At 39.4% G+C, this 25010-nt stretch overlaps 2 protein-coding genes and 1 long non-coding RNA gene across 3 annotated transcripts in view; 2 read left to right on the top strand and 1 right to left on the bottom strand.

Moving 5' to 3' along the window:
* The first annotated feature begins 346 nt into the window (after positions 1-346).
* ttll6 (tubulin tyrosine ligase-like family, member 6) lies at positions 347-20586 on the top strand. Its single transcript, XM_078163231.1, has 17 exons — positions 347-636; positions 3319-3498; positions 6676-6828; positions 7070-7107; positions 10010-10128; positions 10604-10734; positions 10830-10986; positions 11071-11214; positions 11478-11563; positions 11659-11884; positions 13261-13439; positions 13577-13765; positions 16417-16579; positions 16919-17227; positions 17429-17509; positions 18417-18558; positions 19577-20586. Exons 3-17 carry the CDS (start codon positions 6677-6679, stop codon positions 19831-19833), a joined length of 2373 nt encoding a protein of 790 aa, XP_078019357.1. The 5' UTR covers positions 347-636; positions 3319-3498; position 6676; the 3' UTR covers positions 19834-20586.
* The window catches only part of LOC117247384 (uncharacterized), an 11028-nt gene continuing 5799 nt past the window's right edge, over positions 19782-25010 (bottom strand). The window contains exons 2-3 of the long non-coding RNA XR_004500819.2: positions 24408-24572; positions 19782-19895 (exon numbers count right to left, since the gene is read on the bottom strand). This is a non-coding gene — a long non-coding RNA (uncharacterized LOC117247384). The remainder of the gene's footprint in view (positions 19896-24407; positions 24573-25010) is intronic.
* The window catches only part of LOC117247382 (homeobox protein Hox-A3-like), a 24309-nt gene continuing 21428 nt past the window's right edge, over positions 22130-25010 (top strand). The window contains exon 1 of the mRNA XM_033611912.2: positions 22130-22791. The gene's annotated coding sequence lies outside the window, so the exon portion shown is untranslated. The remainder of the gene's footprint in view (positions 22792-25010) is intronic.

The following is a 25010-nucleotide window of genomic DNA, read 5'->3' as shown; positions in this document are numbered from 1 at the left end:
ATATTGTGTAAGTATGTGGGGAAAGGAGTTTATATTGATATTATATGTTAATGTGTAAAACGCAACAATGACCAACGTTAAATATGAAGTAGAAAAAAAGTCAATATATAAGTCAAGTGTTATGTAATTTATAAAAAAGAAAATGAAAAAAGCTCATACACAGGAATAAACAGATTTATATTATGCAATCAAATTACAAATATTATTTAATATGTACATTTTTTCAGGGCATAAATGATCAGAACTTTTATTTCAGATAAACATTTCCTAAATGTGTATAACATTTATGCGCTTTTTAACAGAATACATTATCTCTGCTGCAAGGTGCACCTGTGGATCATCTCGGAGATGCATCTTTTCTCATCGGTGAGCCAACAACCAATCAGAGACGAGACCTCTCACACCCCGTTGCTTGTGATTGGCTGATGGCTGAAAGGGGCCGTTCCATCTGAACAGGCAGGGCGCGCGTGTGCCTCGAGTTCATTCATGTTTACATTTGTAGGTTACGTCTCCTCCGTGCCTCGAGCCAAGAACACAACAACACCACTCGACAACAACAACAACAACGACGACAGAACACAACGCTGCTCGGTTGTTGGGACTCACCGGAACAAGAGGACACACTTTTCTCTAACGGTAAAGTCACGCTAATGACGTGTTTAGTCGTTTGAAAGTTGATTTTTGAAGTCTGTCGCTAGCCGGTAGTTAGCATGACATCGCTCCGGGAGAAGTCAGCATTACGTTGCCATGGCAACAGCACGGCACCTATAGTTAGCGTATGGCTAGCTATACGTTAGCTGCGGGGTTTAGCTTGGGTTTGTGTGAAGATACTGACAAACTGAAGCGTTAAACAGCGTCTTTTATTATTAATAAGTGTCCGTTGATGAGTGAAAATAAATTTCAGACATGTTTTACGTTTTAATTCTGCTCCTGAATGTTTTAAACGTGAAAGTCTTTAAGCTAAAGTGCTGTTTTTTATAATTACCAGACACTTTGAGATGTTTTAAAGTCCTATTAAGGAGCTGTGGTGGAAGGAGTATTCAAGAGCCTGTACTCAAGTAAAAGTACCAATACCAAAATGTAAAATACTCAGTTAAACTCAGTTAAAGGCTCTGCCTTTAAAAACGCTACTTACTCAAGTTAAAGTACAGCAATGTTATCAGCTTATTCTACTTTAAGTATTAAAAGTTCCCACAAGGCAGATCCAGCCCTGTGAGATTTAGTCTATATTATTATGTGATATTATCATATTACTGGATTATTAACACTGGTACATTAATACATTTTTATAGTTTATCAAGGTGTAGCTTTTTTTTTTATAAATTGATGGGTTATAAAATAATCTGAAAAGCTACTAGTAACTTTAGCTGCCAAATAAGTAAAAGTAGAAGTATAAAATGGCATGAAATAGAAATACCCAAGTTAATTTTGAGGTACTTCTACTTAAGTTTAGTTCTTGAGTGAATGTACTTACTTTCCACCACTACTTCTGAGTAACCTTAGTTTAATTTTCTTTGATAAATCAATGTGCTGTGGAGCAAATGTGCATTTTTACTGTTATGTGAGTAGTAAATACATCTGACTGACCTGATGAAGAGTTTGAGCTGTGCAGTATTACCACTGCATGTGACTTTATCATCCTGTATGATAACTGTTATTAAAAAAAACTGGATAACAGCTGTGGAAATACTGTAAATGTGACTCTATCTGAACACAAAGATATGGTGACACATTGTGATAGCTGTAATAGCAGAAACATGGAGGCCAGAGGTGTCTAGATTACTGTCTGTGGTGCCATTGTCAAAGCGTCTAAGGGGTCACAGATTTCAGTGCTACACCTGTGACATTAACCAGCTGCGGAAACTGTACTGCCACAGATCTAAATTGTTATATATTCTAATTGTTTTATGATAAAGCTAATGTTATCTGGTTCACCCACTGCGACTATATTGAAATCAGTTTATATCAGTTAGATTCATTTTAGTTTTCTCCATGGTACATTTCATTCAGAGGGCGCTCCTTTTAAAAATGATGAAGATATCATAATTTTATTTTAGTTTGGCTGTGAGCCATTGGGCTCATACTGTATGGCCAACTGTGAGTGCCATTTGTAGCTACACATTATCCTCACCTACTTACTCATCAAAAGCTCACCTTTCATGAAGTCATTGTGTTTATCATTCTGATTTCTTGGCAAGACTTTAGGTACAATCTGTACCCGATCATGTTGCCTAATTAATGTTATTGATGTGGCCTGAGCTGGTTTGAGCATGTTTGATACCAGTTGCACAACAAATTAGAAAATGGTGCACAAAACTTAATGATCTTAATGATTAATGATCTTGTAGAGCAGGATTTAAAAAACTAATCAGTTTGCATATTCAATTCACAAAGCTGTATTTCTTTACACGCAAAACTAAATTACAAAAATTGGTTGTTTGTCACTGCCTTTTAACAACACACCTCGGACCTTCTATTTCTATGCGTGAGAGAAAAGAGTGCACAAACTTCTCCTACCTGCATTTAATATGTCTATAAAAACACACCAGTGTCACATTAAATGATAATTGCCCTGCTCTGTAATTGTATGAGAGCTCATGTTGCCCATCTCTCTGTCTCTCTCACACGCACACACACACACTTTAAATACCTGCAAGTACACACACAGTCAGGACTTGTCAATTTAATCAGTGCTGGAGGCTTAGCAGATGAGAAAGACTAACTTAATCAAGAAATAGTTTCAGCACATGACTGTAGCCACGCCATGATTTTGTCATTTTGTGTTCTTCCACTTCCTTATCATCCGGTCTTGTTTTATCTGACTGATACCTAGTCGGCTGTGATGACAATCGGGAAACACAAGCTACAGCGTCCTGTTTGTCTACTTTCTATTCTTCATTGACCAACGTTTCCCCTTCTGCATGCTCTCCATTTTTAATGTCTTCAATCGAAGGCTAAGCTTCAAGTGGAGGTTCTCTGTTTCAACTTGGCCAACAAGATGGATGTCCAGCCTGTTCACTTACACCACACACCACCACGCCACTTTTCAGCACAGATTTAAATTTAACAACTCCGGGCGTTGAAAAACACATCTCCTATTTCAGTGAACAAATATCAGGGATTATCCCTCTCCTCTTGCTCCCTGCTGAGAGCTCCTGCTCATTTTCTCTCCATCATGTCGGGAGGGATCAGGTGTTTGTCCCCACAGTTTCTAATTGGTCACCAGATCCACCGCTGGACCCGTTGCTTGAGTGTGTAAGACAATCTGAACCGAGCCATCCTTGTGATGATATGAATCTACTCTGTTTTCTTTCAAAGAATCCAGAGGTAGACGAGGTGGAGATGCGGCTCACTGGTTTGTCTGCTGAGGAGTGTGACAGCGTCTTGAAGGGCTCTTGAAACAAAGCTTTGTGCATCAAGGACGTGTGGAGGTGGCCATACGGGGGGGCAGCATCTTCCAACACCTTTGTCCTCACAGATGTAGGCGTAACACTGCAGGTGAGTAAGAGACATTTCTCAGATGAAGACAGTGACAGCAAATAATGTTACGCAGTTGCCAATTTATAAAGGACAGATGAAATGTTGCTTCTGTTTTCTCATGTTCACTCCATTTATATAAATGAGGGCAGACTGAATATTAGATTATATTCAACAGCATCACAAGCTACAGCAGACAGATGACCACAAAGTTGATCCAACACTTTTTTCAATATATATATTTAACCTTTATGAAGAGAGGATTTGTTTTACAGAGTTGTTGGATTTGAGTGCATCAGTTTTAGCTTAAGGTGTGTCTGTTAAACTGGCAACTGAGTGTGTTACATCATTGAAACCAGAGTGACTGCAACTAGTGCAGAAAGACTTGGCTGAATAATCAATTCGTTAATCAACAGAAAATCAGCTTACAGTGATTTTAATAATTTAAAAACTCAATAAAAATTAGAGAGCATTTGTGCACTGTTTCTTCTCAAATATGCGAAGCTTTGCTGCTTTTCTATTCATATTGTCACAGACAAAACACCTTTGGGTTTTTTGGACTGTTGTCAGACTAAATTGGGAGTTTTAAAACAAGACGTTGGGCTTCGGTAACAATTTTGTAGTTAGTTGCAGCATTCATTGTGAGTGTTTAAATGTGAAGGAGAGTGTTCTGTGCTAATTTGCAATTCTAAGTAGACAGTGACAATCTACATAGCAACAAGAGCTAGATGTTTAAATTGCAGGCGTACTCCCTCTAAACAAACGACCTGGATTGGTGTGTTTTGCTGCAGTCTGTTAGTTTTGATAGGAAGGTAGACAATAGTAAGTGCCAGTGTGGCGTGCCAAGGTGTTGCCTGAATATTGAATGATCTGTAGTTATTGGTTGAGGACAAATATTACAAAGTTGTTGTCATGTACCTGTTGTTGTTGCATGCTGGGGGAGAGCCTTGGAGAAATCCTTTGCGGGGTTGTAACTGTATCCGGGCTGAGGTCAGCGGGGCGTCTCGGCCCAGTGTAAAGCTCACAGTTCAGGGCCAGGATTATCCACATCATTGGATCAGAATACTGTTACCTAGCACCATAACCTCCCACAGTGTACCTGGGATGTCCCTCCTTACTGCCAACCCCCCCTCAGCATTCTGTCAGGATCATTACCAGGAATCAACTTGACCTCACCTTCAACCCTACAAGACACCAGATAGGAGGCAGAGGAGAACAGCTGAGACGCTGCCGTGACGATTGCTGGCCACTGTGCTCGGGTCAGAGTGCAGACGGATAGAACAGAAGAAGAACACAGAAGTGGAACCAGAGATGGTTCAGAAAGGAGTAAACTTACTTTAGTTTATTCCTGTAAACTTTAAATGTTAGCCATGCTGGAGGCAGCTCTCTACGGAAGGAAGTGACGATCAATTGGTCCATCGCTTTGGTCTGGACTGAAACATCTCAGCAACAGGATGGATTGTCATGAATTGCTTTTACAGACATTTATGGATGCCAGAGGATGAATCCCCATGATTTTAATGATCCTTTCAAGCTTTTAAAAAACAGGATGGATTACCATGAAAGTTGGTACAAACGTGCCCTTTCCCCTCAGCATGAATTGTGGTGAAGCTTAAACTTTTCCTCTAACGCCGTCTTCAGGGTCAAAATTTCACTCTATCCAAACCCCAGCTTCCCATCAGCCTCAGCTATGTTTTGCGTTAAGAGCTAATTAGCATTAATTAGCATGCTAACATGGTACACTAAGATGGTGAACATACATTTTGAGCATGTTAGCATGCTGACCTGGTCATTTAGCTCAAGTGCAGTCTCACAAGAGCATGGCTGCAGACTCTTAAACGTGTACTAGGCAGGAATTGTCAGCTACTGTTTGTAAACAGTATCACCAGCAAAAGTGAAAGCCACTTTATAATATTGGCATCTTTCAGCGCTGTGTCTTCGATTTTTGTAGCTTCCTCTTGGATGCCTGCTGCTTACGATCTGGCACCTGGTCGCTATAAAACTTTTTAAAGTCCTGACATCACCTGTGCACTGCCCACACACAGCAAATGAAGAAGAAAATAAGAGCATACAGGTAGAAGGCAAAGTCTCTGCAAATAAATACAACACCACACTTCTAGTGGGTCCTAAATGATTACTTTAGTTTGAGTCTTTACATTGTTTATAGGAAGAGTTAACTTCTCTAGCAGTTAGTATACAAATAATTTACATACTTTACCCTGCTAACAGGAAATGACACAGTATGTGACTACTGGAATGACACGAATAGAAAGGAAACTGTCTTTGTTTAACATTGGTTACTTATTTTTATTTAACAAGATCTCTCTGGAGCTGTTTCAACACCATCCACAATTTATTTAAAATTCTTTCCAGCTGTGAACACCTGCTCCATTTCATTTGAGTATTGCATTGTGGGAGAATACCGCACAACAACATGAATGTGCACCTCACTCATGATAGAAGGAACGTGGCAGTCTCTTTAGTGTCATTGCATTTTCAAAAAGCTTTTACTGTAGACAGTAAACAGTGTCAGAAAAAGGGAAACAATTTGGGATGTTGCATGAGTCGTGTTAAAAGTGATACTAGGTTATGAAACACCAAAGACACATGTTGTACTGATTAGTGGTGACCAAAAAGGTGACCATGAGAACCTTCCTACTGTGAAATTGTGGCTGGACAGAGTTCAACAGAGTTAAATGACAAATGGGTAAAGTGGACGCTTGTAAGACTCATCACAGGGACATAAAAACCTGAAGACTCACATATTTTAAGTCATATCAGTATATTGTTGACCTCACTTGCTCTACTTTTTGGTGTTCCAGATAGTGAAATTTAAGTTGTGGTTGAAGTCCTCCTCGTTATTGTCGCCCTATTGCTCACTATTGTATTCGTCCTGCCACAATAACTCTTGAATGCCAGCGTCTGACAATGTGCCGACAGCCAGAGCACTCACCTGATGAGAGAAATGGAAACGGAAACATGAGTCCGTGCGCTCACTCACAGCATGTACTTTGTTCTGTTTGATTGAATTTCATTGTGAAGCTGCACAGCACATCCCATTATAAACATACCATGTCAATGAGTGTCAAAAATAGAAGAGGGCTAATTTGTGTGTGCGTGTGTGTAGACAGTCACAAGCTTTTTTGTATTTGCTCACAGTCAGATGAACTCATTTGTTATTGTTTGTGCTCACCCCAGGATGGGTCTACCTGTGGACAGCCCAGACAAAAATGAAGATGCACATAAATCTGAGCAGCAGGGAGAAGGAGAGGGCGGCGAAAGCCAAACTGAAGCCTGCACCAGCACCCCGCCGCCCATCAACAACAAGAAGAAGAGGAAAGGCAAAAAGAGGTACTTTACTGCTGGATCTCCTCCATTTGTACTTCCACAGTTATGTCCCATCGCAGGTACATTACCTCTGAGCGCCCTGACAGTTATGATTTTGCAACTTGTCCTGGAGGCTCTTAACTTTTTGTGTTCTCGTTTGTCCTCATCATTTGGGGAAAGGAATCTGAGTGTAATGAGGCATTTGTAGGACCTTGCAGCAAAGCAGATGTCTGTCCCTCTGTCTGTCTCTCTTCTCTTCCAGATGACTGTGGATCAACCTCACCAACTGCAAATATGAAAGTGGTACGTTTGGGCCAAAGATGTCTAAATCACAACTATATATCCACATTACGCCACACCATCACAGCTGTTCATGTTTCACAAACACTGAAGTTGTGTAGCGTGAATTCCTGGAGCGAAACAGAGACTCTGTTGGAAGATGGGAAGCACTAGATATACTACATGGCCAACAGTGAGCCTATTTCATGGTTTGGGGTTGGCTCCCTTGTACAAGTCAAGATACATTTTAATGCTGCAGCATACAATTGTATTTTTGAACAGTTTGTGAACTTTGCGGCCCCTCATTCATTTATTCATTTTCTGTAACCGCTTATTCTATTAGGGGTCGCTGGGGGGCTGGAGCCTATCCCAGCTGACACTGGGCGTGAGGCAGGGTTCACCCTGGACAGGTCACCAGACTATCACAGGGCTGACACATAGAGACAGACAACCATTCACACTCACATTCACACCTACGGACAATTTAGAGTCACCAATTAACCTGCATGTCTTTGGACTGTGGGAGGAAGCTGGAGCACCTGGAGGAAACCCACGCTGACACAGGGAGAACATGCAAACTCCACACAGAAGGGCTCCCACACCCCAGGGTTTGAACCCTCTTACTGTGAGACGATAATGCTAACCACTCTTTCAGCATGCTGCCGTCGTGTGTGTTGGCCTCTTTCCTGTTTAAACATAACAATGCCCCTGTGTAGGAAGCCAGCTCCATAAAGAATTGGTTTTCCCAGTCTGACCTGCAGGAATTTGACTGGCCTGCCCAGAGCCCTCATCTGGGGCCGTATTCACAAACATTCTAAGAATACTCCCAATTTAGCGTAAAAATTTCTAGGGAGGAGTTTTCTACCTTAGTGACAAGGTGTGGTTGACCCCCTTGCTAGGTGTGACACATTCTTTTAAAAGCTGTGATTGGTTGATTAAAAAAGGGGTTGACACCCAGTGGAAATGAGATGAACTGTGTCACAATACAAGACCGTGAAAGTGGTGTAATTGTTAGTGTGATCACTCTGCTGATGGAAGGCTGAGACAGACCCAAGTCATCACTGCTGCTCTGTTGTGTTTTGCTTAATATCTTAGTGTTGTGAGCACTCTGTGGGGGCTGTGGCTCAGGAGATAAAGCAGGTCGTCTACTAATCGGAAGAATGGCAGTTTGATCCCCAACTTCTCCAGTCCACATGTCAAAGTATCCTTGGGCAAGATACTGAACCCCAAATTGCTCCCAGTGGCTGTTGTGAGTGTGTACAAGCTGGCACCTTAAATGGCAGCCTCGGCCACCAGTGTGTGAATGTGTGTGTGAATGGGTGAATGTGACGTAGTATTAAAGCGCTTTGAGTGGTCGGAAGACTAGAAAAGTGCTAAACAGGTGCAGGTCCATCCATTTACTTTATTTCTGGTGTTGTATTGTTACTGCATCAGGTGGGAGATGTGAGTGCATCACCAATGAAAACGACCACAAACATTATCCCTGCTCGACCTAATCTGGAGCATTTTATTATCTCACTGTCAGTCAGCATTTGGAGAATATTTCTCCTGCCTCTTTGTCTTTCCACCAGTTTCTCCTCTGGTCAAGAAACTCTTAAGCCTCTTTAAAGTCCTCTTCCCTACTCCTAATAGTTTTTCACCTGAGGAGCTCTTTTAAGGGTTGAGACACTTTGTGAATAACTTTTATCTTTACAAGGATCTAGTCTGAACTTTAAGTGGAGAGAAGCTTTGTGGATATGACCCCTGATCACCCAACATCAGTGTTGGACCACACTGATGCTCTTGTGGCTAAATGGGAGCAGACCCCTGCAGCCAGGTTCAATATGGGGTGGACAGACAGCAACCAAAAGAGATGAGGCTTTTAGAGCACCAGATTTATGACACTGAACAATCACATATGGGTGTACTTTTTGGGGTGTCTATATACTTTTGGCCATGGAGTGTATTTTAGATGTGTTCTATCTATTGTTACATAATTTATGGTTATTCCTAAGGAAGTGTAATGCATTCACTAGAGAGAAAAAAATAAAATTAACAAGATTATTATCTCACAATTATGAGAAAAGTTTTCATGGAAAAAATCTGCTCGTTTTTCTGAATTAATGAGATGACAACCTTGTTAATTCAGAAAAATGAGAGCAGAATTTTTTTTCTCAAGTGAATGCATTATGCTTCTGTATAATCTGTGACTCCTAGATCAGTCCTTGCAAAGTTTAACAGACACATGTACGGAAGCATATTACATTCACTTGACAAATAAAGAAACATCTGTTTTATTGAGTAATTTTTTCAGTTTTTTGGAGTAATTTTTTTTTTTATTTTTCTGTTTTTCGTGGAATTTTTTCAGTTTTTTGTGGAATTTTTTTTTTCTGTTTTTCGCGGTAATTTTGTTTCTGTTTTTCTGAGTATTTTTTTCTGAGTTAAGAGAGCAATAGGACAACAGACGCTTTCATTCCTTTCTTGAGAGCTCGATACAATGGAAGCAAACATGACCCGCTTGTTTAGTTTAATCCAGTTTTACTTTGTTTTGGATTTGAGACACTGGGAGATACTCTTGTCTTTAAGTCATATAGATGGTGTTTTCATTAGTTTGTTGACTTTACGCGGGCACCGGTCACTTGCAGGTGCCAGGTGGGAGCTTCTTGTGAGATTTTGAAGTATCTGGTCTCCTCGTTCAGGAAAAAAAATTACCACGAAAAACAGAAAAAAATTACCACAAAGAACAGAAAAAAATTACTCAGAAAAACAGAAATATTACACCAAAAAACAGAAAAATAAATGAATTACTCCAAAAAACAGAAAAAATTACTCAGAAAAACAGGGCTTTTTTTATTTGTCAAGTGAATGCAATACGCTTCCATACACATGTACTTCAATAATACACACACAAACAGGGAAAGCACACTTATATTGTTTTTTTTCCCAGTGCGGCGTGCTGCTCGCAGATATGGTCTCAGAGAGGCATTTGAGGGCGACGACTGGACGCTGTTCTGGACCGACTGCTCTGTGTCTTTAGACCGTGTTAAGGACATGAAGCGTTACCAGGTATTCCACTAGATTTACTCACACTAACTCCCACATCACTGCACTCATCACTGAGGACTAATTAAACTGAATTCAATTGTATGAATTAAGCTGAAGATAAATGGGCTGGGAGCAGTCATCCTGCTCTGTCAAATTATAATATCCCAATATGTAATTTAAATTCTTCTGCTTGATATGGCCATGAAATGATGAGAAATACTGATTTCCACAGAGATTGTGAGATTGTGTCATTTTCTTATTGCTCATAACAGCTTTTCAGATCAAGCAATTAATTTGTAACCTACTTGTGTAATTTAGAGCAGGAAGTATTCAGCACCAGTTCCTCTCTGAATGAATAAGGTGGATGTTTATTTTGTAATATGTCACTCAGACTGTGTAAATCTTGCACATAAAATACCTCATAAAACCTCTCACATGCCAACTGAACACTTCGGCTGTAAACACAGTTGTGTGTGTGTCTCTTTTGTCTTTGCAGAAAATAAACCATTTCCCAGGGATGAGTGAGATCTGCCGCAAAGACTTGCTGGCAAGAAACATGAACCGTATGTTGAAGCTTTTCCCCAAAGACTACAACATCTTCCCCAGAACGTGGTGCCTTCCTGCAGAGTCAGTTTGCACTGTTCACTGTGATTTTACTCTCATATCTTGTTTCTCTCTGCGTGTCTTAACATACTAACTCCTTATCTGGTTGCACTTTGCAGTTACAGTGACTTCCAAGCTTACACCAGGGCCAAAAAAAGCAAGACGTACATATGTAAGCCAGACACTGGTTGCCAAGGCAAAGGCATTATCATCACCAAGTCAAGTAAAGACATTCAACCTGGAGAACATATGATCTGCCAGGTTTACGTCTCCAAGGTGAGAGTCTGTTCAACAACACATACACACAGAAAGAAACACACACAGGTTGATGTTTAAACGTGTTTTGTATTCCCTCCTCAGCCTTTTATAATCGACGGTTACAAGTTTGACTTGCGAATCTACGTGTTGGTGACGTCATGTGACCCATTCAGTATATTCATGTTCAAGGAGGGACTGGCTCGCTTCTGCACCACAAAGTACAGCGAACCAACACACGGCAACATGGTGAGAAATGTTTGAGTCTGGTGATATTCTATACTGACAAATATTGTGTGCTCATCAAAGCCTGATATACAGTATTTTTTCCTCTGTGCTATTGTTGTCTGAAAGCTATTAAAGGGGCAGTTCACCACAAAATCAAAAACCCATATTTTTCCTTTTACCTGCAGTGCTATTTATCTATTTGATTATTTATTATATTTTTTTTATTTTCTATTTATCAATCTGTATATTTCTTTCTCGTACGTGGTATCTTTCTCTCATGTCAGGATGATGTGTGCATGCATCTCACCAATTACTCCATCAACAAGAACAGTGAGAACTTTGTCCGTGATGAGGACACAGGCAGCAAACGGTAAACACATAGACAACATGCTTGTTGTGTCATAGCACTAATACTACCTATAATACTGTATATTTATTGCATGTTTGTTGTTTACTGTCTCACAGAAAGCTGTCCACCCTCAACAAGCTCCTGGAGTCCATCAGCTGCAACACAGACAAGATGTGGAATGACATTGAGGACGTCATCATAAAGACTCTGATCTCTGCTCATCCAATCCTCAAGCATAACTACCACACGTGCTTCCCCAACCACACCACAGGCAGCGCCTGCTTCGAGATCCTGGGCTTCGATGTACTGCTGGATCACCGGCTCAGACCCTGGGTGCTGGAGGTGAGAGACCATGACTTCTCTGTTTAATATATCAACCATAAATATGCAGATTAACTGTTGTCATCTTCAGGTTCTCAGAAGTGTCAAATGTCAATCCAATTTTACCCTTTTTGTCCTATAACAAGCTCAGTTACTTCTCCTTGTGTTAACTTGTTTTTTCTCACATGCTTCAATGGTGAACAAGAAATCAAGAAATGGAGAAAATTTGATGCATTCAAGTCATAATGTTCCATGTTTAATAACAGCAAAAGTATATTAAAACATTTACAAACTCGTAAACAACAAATACAGAGTAATCCAAGTCTCATTTACCCAGTCATATGTTCAGGGATTCCCCAAACAGACAGCCCTTTCCGACAGGGAACTGAAACTGAAGTGAGACTTATCTCAGCTCTCCTCAGAGTCAGACTCCATTGACAAAAACAGTAATTTTACATCACTGAACAAGAGAGCTGCTGGGCTACTACTGCTTCCATCAAACTGAAATACTCTTCATGTCTTCAGTGGAGGTAGATGTATTCAAATAACTGAATTACTCAGCTACAAGTAAACATACGTTATGCATTCAAAATTGCAGTATTATCAGCAAAGTGTACTCAGTAAGTATCAGAAGTAAAAGTACATGTCAGAAGTATTCGCTTGATGGCATGGAGCTCATTTTTTGTACAATCTTAACCTGAAAAGTAACTAAATCTGTTAAATAAATGTAGTGGAGTATTTTCTTCCAAATTGTAGTTGAGTAGAGGTTTAAATAGCATAAAATGAAAACACTTATGTAAAGTACAAGTACCTCTAGTTAAGCACAGAACTTAAGAAAATGTCCTTGAGCGGGATTTATACTTTTGTGTCAAATCGAGTCTATGGCGTAGATGACGTGCACCTCCACAGAAATGTCAGTATGTCAGTGACAATAAAGCCTCCCCAAGAATACCATTTTAAGTCTTGTGTGTGATGTATCCTGGCTTCATAGGAGTAGAGGAAATCAGGAAATCTCTGTTAGTCGCAGGCTAATTTATACAATGTAAAATGCCATAGGCTTGTGCTAATAACGTTAGCATGTTGTATTTGTGGGGAAATTGTGTCCAGCAAAAACAAGTGTTTTGAGCTGATGCACAAGTATAAATCCACCTTTAGTTACATCCTACCCCTGCATGTCTTGTGCATCATTTTATACACATTTCCCTTAAATTCAGCCATATTTGGTATCTTTAGAAACGTAAGCGTCTCTACTAAAATTTTAAATAAATGTCCGTGGTATTGAACAGAATCTGGCTGCACAGCAGGAGTTTGTAATAAAGTTAAAGGAGTTAAAATGTTACTCAGGAAATCCCTGATCCTGTTAGAAGTTTAAATCGATTAATATATTTGTATTCCAGGTGAATCACTCCCCAAGTTTTACCACCGACTCGCAGCTGGACCGCGAGGTGAAGGACGCGCTGCTGTATGACACTCTGGTTCTCATCAACTTGGGCGCCTGCGACCGCCGCAAGATCACCAAAGAGGAGAGACGCAGGGTGAAGGAGAGGCTGCAGCAGAACAGCACCAGAGAAGCCAGGTACAGTTCTGTCAGATACAGGAACAAGTGTATGACCTTGGGAAAGGAAACACACCATTTGTGTGTCTCCTGCAGACACATGCAGGTGACTGTTACTGTGTGTGTGTGTGTGTGTGTGTGTGTGTGTGTGTGTGCAGGTCAGAGGAGCTGCGTCAGTGCCAGGCAGCCACAGTGGAGCAGATGGAGAGGTACGAGGCCAAACACCTGGGAGGCTTCAAGAGGATCTACCCCAGAGAGGGAGGGGAGAAATACGACAAGTACTTCAAACACAGCAGCTCGCTCTTTCAGGAGACGGCAGCATCCAAGGCCAGAGAGGAGTGTGCCAGGTACCTTCAGCATGCTTTTAACATGCCCAGCACAGTTCAGTGAAGAGCAGAGGCTGTTAGTGATGCACAGAGATTTCTTTCTGCATGGACTTCATGATGATGTCTATGCAGAAAAAGTAGGACAGTGGAAAGACAAGAAAAAGGAGAGGGAGTTTGGTTCAGTTTGTGCATAAATGCTCAGTGTGTTTTCTCTTTTTCACTAATCGGTACCAATTTTGATAAATTGTTTATCTTCTAAAGGGATAGTTAGATTGTTTTGAAGTGGGGTTTTGAAGTGGGGTCCTGCATTCAAAATCTTACTTAATCAAAATATACTTGAAGTACTCAAAGTAAAAGTACTCATTGTGCAGTATGATCCATTTCTGAATATTATATATTATTGGATTGTAATTTTCGATGCATTAATGTGTTGCAGCTGGTAAAGGTGGGGTTAATTGAATTACTTTATATACCGTTGGGTAGCTTGTGAATTTAGTCCAGGTATCGGTCTCATCTTATCATAACCTATAATAAGACATCATAATTTGCTTGTTGATTATGTTTCATGTCGTTAATCTGAATCTGTAAAGTAATTAGATAAATGTAGCAGTCATGTATTGGAAAATGGAAATACTCAAGTAAAGTACAAGTAACTGAACTGTACTTAAGTACGGTACTTAAGTAAATGTAGCTTACTGAGTTTGTTTCCTCCGCTGAGTTTGAGACATAGATGATGAAGGCTAGTGGAGTCAATTAACAAAATTATGAATGTACTTTGGTGGAGACTTGCTCTTACTTTTGTCATTTTTGAATAAAGATAATTTTTTAGTTTTTGTCAGTAGTCAAGATAACATTCAGGGGCTATATAACTTAAACCAGGCGTGTCCACAGTCTGGCCTGGGGGCCAATCGTGGCCCGCAGACTGATTTTAAATCTCTGATTTTAATCCCTCAAAATATACTTCATGTAGCCCACCACACGATATTCAAGCAAGATTGCGTTGCATTTTCTGTTCACCTTGTGATGGCAGGACTATCATACAGTTTGTAGACATGCACCAAGTAGGAACTCTGCAGGTGGAACCAATGTGTTTTTTTGTTTTTGTTTTTTACTTCTTTTTTTATTTTATTTTGAATATTAAAATTATCCAAACAAGACAAATACCATGAAACTGCACAAAAATAAAACAAAACCACTCCAAAACAATACAACAATTAAAACGAGAGCATAACAAAACATCACAAACATACGAAACGTAAAGACAAACAAATAAATAGAAAAATCTCATCATTCTTCTAGACTTGGCCTTAATGAATTCCATTTTTTTATCACAATCATTCCTTGTTCCCTGTCTGTTAGCAGTAATATCCTCCAACATAAAATAATGTTTTAAGAGCGCAAGAAAAGTGGGAAGTGTCAGTCTTTCTTTTCCTTTGCTTTCAAAAATAAATCTCTTGCCTAACAAAATAACAGTGTTTACAATGCTAGGACATCTATTTCCCAGTTCACCAACTATTATTGAGGGCACATATTTAACATAATTGAGTGCAATGCCAGCTATTTCTTAATGTTTATCCAAAAGATTTACAAAAGCGACAATTTTCATCATCTTCCATATTCCAAATAAAAAGCGTTTTTCTTGTAGGCAATATTTTGTACAAAATTTTCAACTGAAAATATTGTGATTTATTGTCTAGAATAGATTTAAAAGTTAAATTATACACAAGTCCCATGGCAATGAGAACCAATGGGTTTCCATAAACAGGCGGTAAACAAGCAAACGACACAGCAACAGACACTTCCTGTTAGCAGACATGGCCACAGCAAAGCTTAAAGTCGACAGTGAGAAGCGCCACTTTCAGCAGCAGTGGAAAGTTGAATACCTTTTCACTGAAAGACAAAACAGTTTGTCTCATTTGTACGTGATTTTGTTTTGTTTTTTAAATAACCTCTGTAATGCAAGAAGCAGTTGGCCACCAGGTATTTTCACATGGTCATACCTCACATAGCCCACACCCAAAAAAGTTTGGACACCCCTGACTTAAACTATGCAAAGAAAATAAATAAATAAATAAATAAACACTCTACACCAGCACTTTACAAAAGCAAAGCAATATTACTTTACTTTAAATCACCTCTCACTTTGTCCTTGTTGTGCACCAGACTTTGCTCTTTGACCGTTAATAGCCTATCAAACGCCTACCAATGTTTTATGGGGTGGAGGTTATTTATTAGGCTCTATGTGTTTTAATTTCTTCTTACGTGACTGTGATGCTGCGATCGTTGACATGAGCACACTGAGTCAAATTCCTAACAACTAAGTTGCACAGCACTAAAGTACTGAATCTTGAAGAAGAAATAAACATAAATATGCAAATAATGTAAAATAATCATTTTTAAAGAATGAGTAAATAAATAATTAAATACTGTTATTCTTTTGTCATTAATCAGTTCAGTTTTAATAACTGTAATTTTTGGGATTTGCTTCAGGATTGTAGAAGTGAGAAGAACACAAGAGAATTTTTAAAACAATAATTGCAGTAAAGATAGATATGCATTTGATGATTAAAAGGGGTTTAATAGGAGTAAATGTTTATCATTATTGTTATAAAATCCTTTGACTTAATGTCTTAGAAAGATGCTAAAGTTTCTGTGTGTATTTTTATGTTCAGGCAACAACTGCAGGAGCTGCGTCTGAAGCAGGAGCAGAAAGAGAGAGACCTGAAGGGAGGCCGGAGGAGAGACCTGCAGGGGGAGACGGCAGGGGAGAGGGTCAAACCCCGACAAGGACCAGCACAACCCCCCAACTCAAACCCTGACTGTGACCTGCAGCCGGTGAGGCTCCATCATTAAACATGCAGTGTCCACATGAAACCACAAGAGGGAGTCAAACAGCTTCAGTCTTATGACGAATGCTTCATATTCTGGCTGACCCCTTTGAGCAAATGGACTCTTGCCCAATTTAAATTAGCTAGAATAATATTCCTGCAGATAATTCTTATTGGACGTCTCTCATTTCAAATTCAAATATCTTTTATTGTCAAGACGGGAAAAACAAACAGTGTTATCAACGTTATCCAGTGACAGTAATTGCTAATATATTGTAAATGCATACATACACAGTAAGGCAATAAAAACAAATTGAATCAAATGTCTCTCTTTATTTTTCCGCAGCCGTGTCTGTCCAGTGTGTCGGCGGATCCTGTAGCCGCCGAAGTCCGAGTGGAGAAGCAGGAGGAGCAGCCGGAGCAGGAGACAGAGGAGAGGAAGGAAGAGGAGGAGGAGGAGACACACATGGAGGAGCAGGAGCGGGTCAACGCGCTGCTGCAGAGAAAGAAGCTACTGCAGGAGCTAGGAGTGGTGGACAAGATCCACCAGCTGCTGCAGGGCCGAGCAGACGGAGGGGGAGTCCTGCAGGAGGCCAAGGATGCCTGCACCCAGCAGCAGAGTCATCAGCCTCATCACAGACAACAGCAGGTGAAGGTGAGACCCAGATAATACAGGTACTGTGTTCCCCTTCAGTGTGTCATAAACTGCCAAAATATAAACCCCAATACCTTGGAGAGTTTGTGGAAAATAAGTGCAAGTGTGGTTTCAGTTTTCACTCATTTGTTGTCAGTTAAACGATAATACTTTTGCTTATGTCAGCCTCCAGTCACTGCACCTGTTTTTCTTTAATTTTAGCTGGAGTCTTTGACACAGTTTCCCCAGCGGACGAAGCAGCAGCAGCAGCAGCAGCAGCAATGCACTCAGATGTCACGGCAGGTAGAGACAACACAGGACAACACTGATTTAATTAAAATAATCCAAAAATTCTGAAGCCAAGACATTAGGGATGCAAGATGCCCTGGCCCTTTAAGAAATAATACAAAAATAATTTATTCAGATTTATTTACTTCAAAAATGTCCCAAAGGTGTGAAAAAAAAAAAAACCCAAAAAACATTTTTTCTAACCATTTTGCATTTTCACACTGTAGATATGGCTGCAGCTTATTTGTCAATATACTAAATGTTAAAAATTGTGAAAATAACACCATTTATTTTTTTTCTGAGCCCATGGTTTGCTTTTTTGACCCACCAAAACCTAAAAACATTTCATTTCCTGTCATATAAGACAAAGAAAATGAGCAAAATCTCACATTTGAGGAGCTGAAATCAGAGTATTTGCTTGGAAAATGACCGAAACAATTACTTGATTATCAAACCAGTTGCTGGCTAATTGTCCTTCAGACAACTTATTGATTAATCAACTAATCAGACTTATATTGTTCGAGTTTTGCACAGGATTATGTGAGAGAGAAATTCTTTCAAATAAATATTGTATTAAAAGGCCATGCGATTTTACACAACTGTTGGTTTTAACTAAAAATCAAAAGTATTCAGATGTAAATCCACATTTATAGTTCAGTTTAAATGTTAATCCTAATTTAACAATAAACAGGGGTTTTGCAGACCGGCCCCAGAACTGCTGCAGCACTCACATCATCATATTAAGAATGCAAACTTATTAACAGTTGAGATTTCGGGTCGTTGTTAGCGATTATATAACACTCAGGCTGCTCCTCACATGAGAGGGCCTGGTGGTGAATGTCATTGATAATTTTCAGCACTAATGAAACATCATCAGGAAGTGGGAATAAAATGACATAATAATATCTGCGCTGTATCGCAGCACATCCACTCCCACACGACTCAGCAGCGCCTGCTCAGGCCCACCATGGACCAGAGGAGCCTGAACAAGTCGGAGCCAGTGAGCCACAGCAGAGCAGCAGACATACGCAGGACCATCAGCGCCCAGCGGATACACTGGCCAGGTAAACAACACGTCTCTGCACGACACGACCTCAACACAGCAGCTAAAGGCAGGTATTTCATTTTTTTTTTAATTTCTTGGTTGTTTCTTCTTTTGCAGAGTATTTCAAGCTGCTTTTTTCCTCAGCTGTACATTCAGTATTTATATTTCCCTGTTTGTTGTAGGCTATATTTTGTTTATGTGTTACAAAAAATATATATATTAAATGCTGTGTGATCCACTGTACTCTAAAAATGAATAAACTGGCTTAAGAAAAATATGATTTAATATCACAAAAACTGCCTGATGCAGGTTAGGGCTGCAACTAATGTTTATTTTAATTTTTAATTAATCTGTTGATTATTTTCTCAATTAATCAATAAGTTTTTTGTCTATAAAATGTCAGAAAATGGTAAATAATGAAGTACAGTGTCTGGCTTTGTCCACAACTCAAAGATGTTCAGTTTACTGTAGAGGAGGAGGACAGAAACATGTGAAAATAAAAAATAATATTCACTTTTAAGAAGCTAAAGTCAGAGATTTAAAAAAAAAAATCTTAGAAAAAATATTCAAATTGATTAATCAATTATCAGATTACTTGACGATTAATTTAATAAGTAAGAAAATAGCCTTTGATACTCTCAATTTGACTTCTTTATTGTGTCCATCATGTGCATTACACAAATATTAATAACATTCAACTTCAATAATTAGTTTTTACTCCTAATTTAAATGTATTTATTATTATTGCACTGCTTTGTCTTGTTTTATGTGAATTTTAAAATCACAAAGGAAGCTTCCACAAAGCCACATTATCAAACACACAATTAAAAGTACTTTTAGGTATGAGTCAACATTAAGATTGTTCATATTGTTGGCAGTGTTTTGTATTTTGGGTATCTGTTTGCACTGTGACTGCTGCACAACAGTTTCCCTCTGAAATAAAGTTTTATCTCATCTTATAAGAACAACAGGAAACAGATTGTTGTCCATTTATTCACAGTTATATTTCAGATGTTGCGTCTCTGTTTCCTCACCAGTCGGAGGCTCTCTGACTCTCAGGCAGGACACCCGGAGCAGCTCCTACACGGACACCCGTCCCCGTCCCAGCATCCCCATCATCCACTACGTCCCAAAAGGGGGCCCGCGCTGCGCCTACGCGTCCCATGACCCCACAGCCCTGCAGAGCCTGCTCGTCGTCGCCACTTGCCCGCCCCAGGTCAGGAGGCCTGGCTTCTCTCACGTCGTCCGCAACTCCTCCCGCAGAGCCCCCCAGCAGCACGGTAAAGGCCAGTGAGGAGCGGGACCACCACGCAGGATTAAAACCACAGTAGACACACACACGGGACCTGAGGAGACCTGGAGGTAGAGAGGCTTTAAAACTGTGAAAATACAAAAACACACTGTGCCTTCGATGAGCATCTCATGGTTGTACATAGATTTTATATCTGGACTCCTGCAGTTTACTCTGCTTGCCACTATATAACCTCCAGCACTGCAACATTATGGCTTTTTAACTTTTTCTACCCACTGTGTGTGCTCACATATGTGTTACATTCTGCTCTGGGGATGAATCATCTCAAACAAACCTCACCTACAGTGCCAAAATAAAAGCAGACGAGCCTGGTTTAACACCATACAGCATGTGTGATACAGATATAATAATAATAATAATAATAATAATAATAGTCTTTATTGTCCACAAATGTGGGAATTTGCTTTCAGCCTCACAGGTTGGTCCAAACACTTTATAATAAATCACAATACGTGCAATAAAACACACAATATGCACAGTACAGACAGCAGGAAGGGGTAAGGCTCCAGTGTGAACTGTGTTTATGGTGTTGGCAAAGTTTTTGCATTTGGTTTTAAAAATATGAAGTTGATATGAGCTGATATTTGCTCAATGATGCCAAGTGAATATTAGATTAGTATTAATAAGGATTCAAACTTATTTGAAGATAAACTGAGGGATTAAATTAGATTAAGGCCTTCTACTTCTTTTCTGAAGGAAATTTGTGCACTCAAGTATTTTTTGTTTTTACACCAATGGTCAATAAATTATCTCTTTTTTATGTGATTTAGTTTCATCATCTTGAAATTTTTTTCATTAGTTTCCCAAGAAAAATGATTTTAGTCCAATTAGTATTTCTATTTTTTTAATATGTGATTATATTATTGTTTTATGATTACAATTATAAAAAAAATCTTTAATTTTTTTCATTATTTTGTTTTTGCATAGTTCATTTTTGCAGCAAAGTTATTAATTAATTATCGGATATAAGTTCGCAGTTGTTTGTGTAGCTTCTTCTTGAAGCTTTTCACTGAGAGTTTAAAGAGGCCATAAAGTTTTACAGCATCTCAGCATCCGGTTTCTTTGTGTTGGTCGCAGACTAAAGACAGAAAGAGACAAAAAAAGACGGAATTCTCTAAAACAACAGAAGCCGGGTGATTTCAGCAGCTCAGAAAATAGTTCTGTGCAGCGTTACTGTGCAGAAATATATTATGATTATTACTGGAGTCGTGCAAGAGACCGAGAAGGAGCTGTAAATGTGTAATCAGGCGCCCAAAGCTTATAAAACCTAAATCCGTCGCCTGATTTGAATCGAAGGAGATTTTAATAAATAAATCTTGTGCAGCAAGGCCTCTGCCTGCAGAAGCACCGAAGATTTGTTTTTATTTTTTTTACCTGAAATAATATAAAAACACGGCAGATGAGACAGAAACTCACAGGCCAGCAGAGGAAAATAAATACAGCTTTTAATTATAGGCCTAATTACATTTATGATTACTGAACCACATTTAGATTAAACAGAAGGTAGGCTTTTACTTAACGTGAAAACTTTTCTGAAGTATTTTTTATCCAAATTAAACATTTTAAAGAAAACGAAAGTCACTTTGTGGGAGTTTCCGTCCTAAAACAAATCAAAGCGGAGGATGGATGGTTGCATTTAAAGAATTTATGGTTTTATTGCGTCTATAAATGTCGGAAATCCTCCTTGTTGGTGGAAACAACCAGATGTTTACTGAAAAAAGGAGCGTTTTAAACAAACCAAAACGGAAATAATACATTAGAAATAATTAAAAATAAAGCTAGGAATAAGTTTATTCATAATTAATTTGGCTTTGAACGACTCCAAGACGGGAGTTTAATTTTCTCCTGATCATCTTAATAGAAAAGTTGGCGAAGAATGTGCCGCGTAAAGTTTTTGTGACCTTAAAATCCCCCTCAGGACTGCGAGCACCATTTCCATCTTTGGCCTGTATGGTCAAAGCCAAATTGATCTGCGGTGACTGAAGGGAAGTCCTCCATTTTGAGAGACCCTAATAGTCTTTAGTGCACAAATCTTTTTTTAGCCTGGAACCATTTTATTTAAGCAGCAAAGAGGATCCATCATGCGCGTTGGAGGTGTAAAGATTACGCGATTATTTAGGTGCGTATTGAAGGTGAAATGTAAAGAAATGGATCCCTCAGGGTTTAATATTTAGGTAGACTGGAGCACAAGTCGTCTAATCTTCTCTGATTAAAGCTCTTAAATAACTGGATAACGCTACAGCAGTGATTAGAGAACAATTAGAAGCTGTACAGACCTGTTTAGTTAGAAACCAGCAGCTGGAACAGAACCAAGTGCACATCTCAACCTCACTAAATACTCCCACATTCCCACATCTTTACACTTTTCCCTTTTTGTCCTGCATCAAATTCACACATCTCAGGCCTTGGAGAAAATAAAGATGGCGATGAGAAAGCATGTCTAAAGCACAAAAACGGCTGCTGTTTATGAAAATTTACAACTTTGCCATGGAAGTTTACGACTCGCCGGGCTCCGGGATTGGTCGCTGGCGGTCATGTGGACAGCAGGAATGGGAACTTATTTCCCATGAGGTTATATTGCAGCTGCTGTTTTCCACCGCTCATTCACTTAACACTAGTAACACAACCTTTTTCTTGGCTCTTTGTTTATGCAATACGCGGTGTTGTTGTGAGGCGCCGTGAACGTGCGTCATTTTCACCAAAAAAATGGGCGATGGAGCCTCCGCGCGACGGCGTGCGCCATGTTAATGTGGCTGTACTTGTGTAGCTATATGTTCGTGAAAATGAGGGATCATCACACTCCTGGATGGTGGGATTACTTTCATGAAATCACTTGAGCAAAAGTGGGACATTTTGGGGGAGAAACAGACTTGAGAGGAAGGTGAGAGGAGTCTTCTGCGGAGTGGCACCCACACAGGATATGATGGATTATCAACAAAGGTAAGGGCACCATGTTTCTAATATGTCAGCGATTAACTCCGGCACAAGTGCGCCGCTGCAGCGCTGCTGTGGCTCAACTGTCACTGTAGGCCTGATGTTTATATCTCTGCAAACGGGAAGATCAGTCTCAAAGAAATGGCAATTATCCAAAGCTTCCTCTCCTTGTGTCTTTTCCTTACGCTGTGTGCGATTCACAACCACTTGCTGATCTGTGTGGTTAACCCGTGACATGCTGCAGCCACACGCCGAAATATGTGCGTAAAAATATGTGGAAATAACCCACATGCTCCAAAGTTTGAGGCCTTTTGGAGACTAACGATGTTATATAATGAGGAGAGGTTTCGGCTGGGAGCCAGAGGCTTGACTTTGATGAAGATGATGATGATGATGGTCATACAGGGGCCTATGCTGCGGCTTAGGCGCGCTTTTCCATAAAAATCTGCTAAATCTATCCACCTGTTATTATTATGAGAGGTTTAATTCTGTTATATGATATTTTATATTATTTTATTCTCTTATTTTATTCTGAAAAACGCGTCAGACGTGCGCCAGGTTTGATATTGCGCCGCGCTGTCTCCTCGTCGAGCTGTTTCGCCTCGTTTTTATCCAAATATTTCCTGATTTTTGCCAAAAATTTCCTCTGATTGTTTCCTATTTTTGATTTTGTGGTAAATAATAACCGTTGTAAACATTTTGTTGCATTTCCTGCGCCTCTGCAGCGCTTCCATGCGTCGTGTTTGACACTGCGGTTTTTATAGGAGCTTATATAAGATCATGTGATCTTATGAAAACACGGGATTGTCTCTTTATTTGGTGTCTTTCTGTGTGTACAGTTTAATCTGAGGGTCTGTTTGTGTGCATTTCCCAAATGTCCATCAGCTGTCAGACTGCAGGACTGCGGCCTGGTTGAGAGGGGTTCACTTATAGAAACCAAAGATTAAGGTTTTTTAATTTAAACATTTAAATCTAAATGATTTATAAGCGGATTTTTATCAAAAATAAATAATATGAACATCGGCAGCGCACTGGAGCTTAAATAAAAAGAAATACGAAAAGGGGATTATTCATTTTTATACAAGCGAACATCCTATAGATATTTATTTCCTGCCTATTTCATTCAAAACACTGTTATATATTTGATATTTCACATTATTCCAACAATACACTTCCTTATTTCGTTATTTTTATTCATCCGTTATTCAATCGGGGGAGTTTTTCAAAAGCGAAAACCAATTAAAAAGGTAGAAATTGATTTTATGGAATTAAAAACATTATAAATATATATTCTAACACTTAATGTAACAAATTCGTGTCAGATTTTTGCAAGAAAATGCTGTAAAATCTTAATATAAGCTATAAAAAAGGTTTTAACTGCAGAACCAGACAATAAATTTGAGCGTTGTTAATAAAATTAAGCAAGTTATATTATTTAATTGATACATATTGACTATAATATGAATAATATCTACTACTAGTTATGTTAATTAGCATTATGATAATTAAAATAATAGCTGCACTAATTGTAAAGCTGATTGATCTGCCTGGTTACTTCTACATACAGTTATTGACAGGTGATTGGATCGTGATGCAGACTTATCTCACACCTTCATACTCACACAGTGTAACAGAAAAAAATGAGGAATAAGTTTCCACTTCACGGTGGATGAGGAAGATGATGATGAAGGTGATGATCTGTGTGGAAGCGCGTGTCCTCCCTCGTGCCCTCTGCGCGTCTTCATGGACTTCAGTCACAGTTGGTGTTGAATCAGAAATCAGGACACCTTTTTCAAAGAAGTGAAATATCAGCGTTAGTGACGCGTGTTTTGTCCTGCGTGGATCTGAGTGAATTAATATCATTAGTGGGGTGTGTGGCAGCTGCGTTCACAGTGTGTTTGTGTGTTTATTAGTTATTGGATTATTCAACAAGATTGAAGTAAAGGTTGGAGGAAGAGGAGGGAATAGAAGGAGCCAGTCGTTTGTGCGTAAATGGAAATAATGCGCAAAGTGTTTGGCGTTTCATTGCGATGCTTTTTCTCGTTTTGTGTGTGTGTGTGTGCGCCTGAGAGAGTGGTTGAGTTTGTGCACGCGTGCTTGTTTATAACGGAGAGGAAGAAGTCCATCTGCTTTATTGGACTGTATTTGCATAAAACTGGAAGTTATTACAGAAACAGTTGCTCTATATGTAGTGTGTTTTTAAGGGTAGGCTATATGTATTTCTG

Source organism: Epinephelus lanceolatus, chromosome 21 (assembly GCF_041903045.1).
Source record: "Epinephelus lanceolatus isolate andai-2023 chromosome 21, ASM4190304v1, whole genome shotgun sequence".
Classification (NCBI taxonomy): domain Eukaryota; kingdom Metazoa; phylum Chordata; class Actinopteri; order Perciformes; family Serranidae; genus Epinephelus; species Epinephelus lanceolatus.
This window is presented reverse-complemented; position numbering and strand designations above follow the sequence as displayed.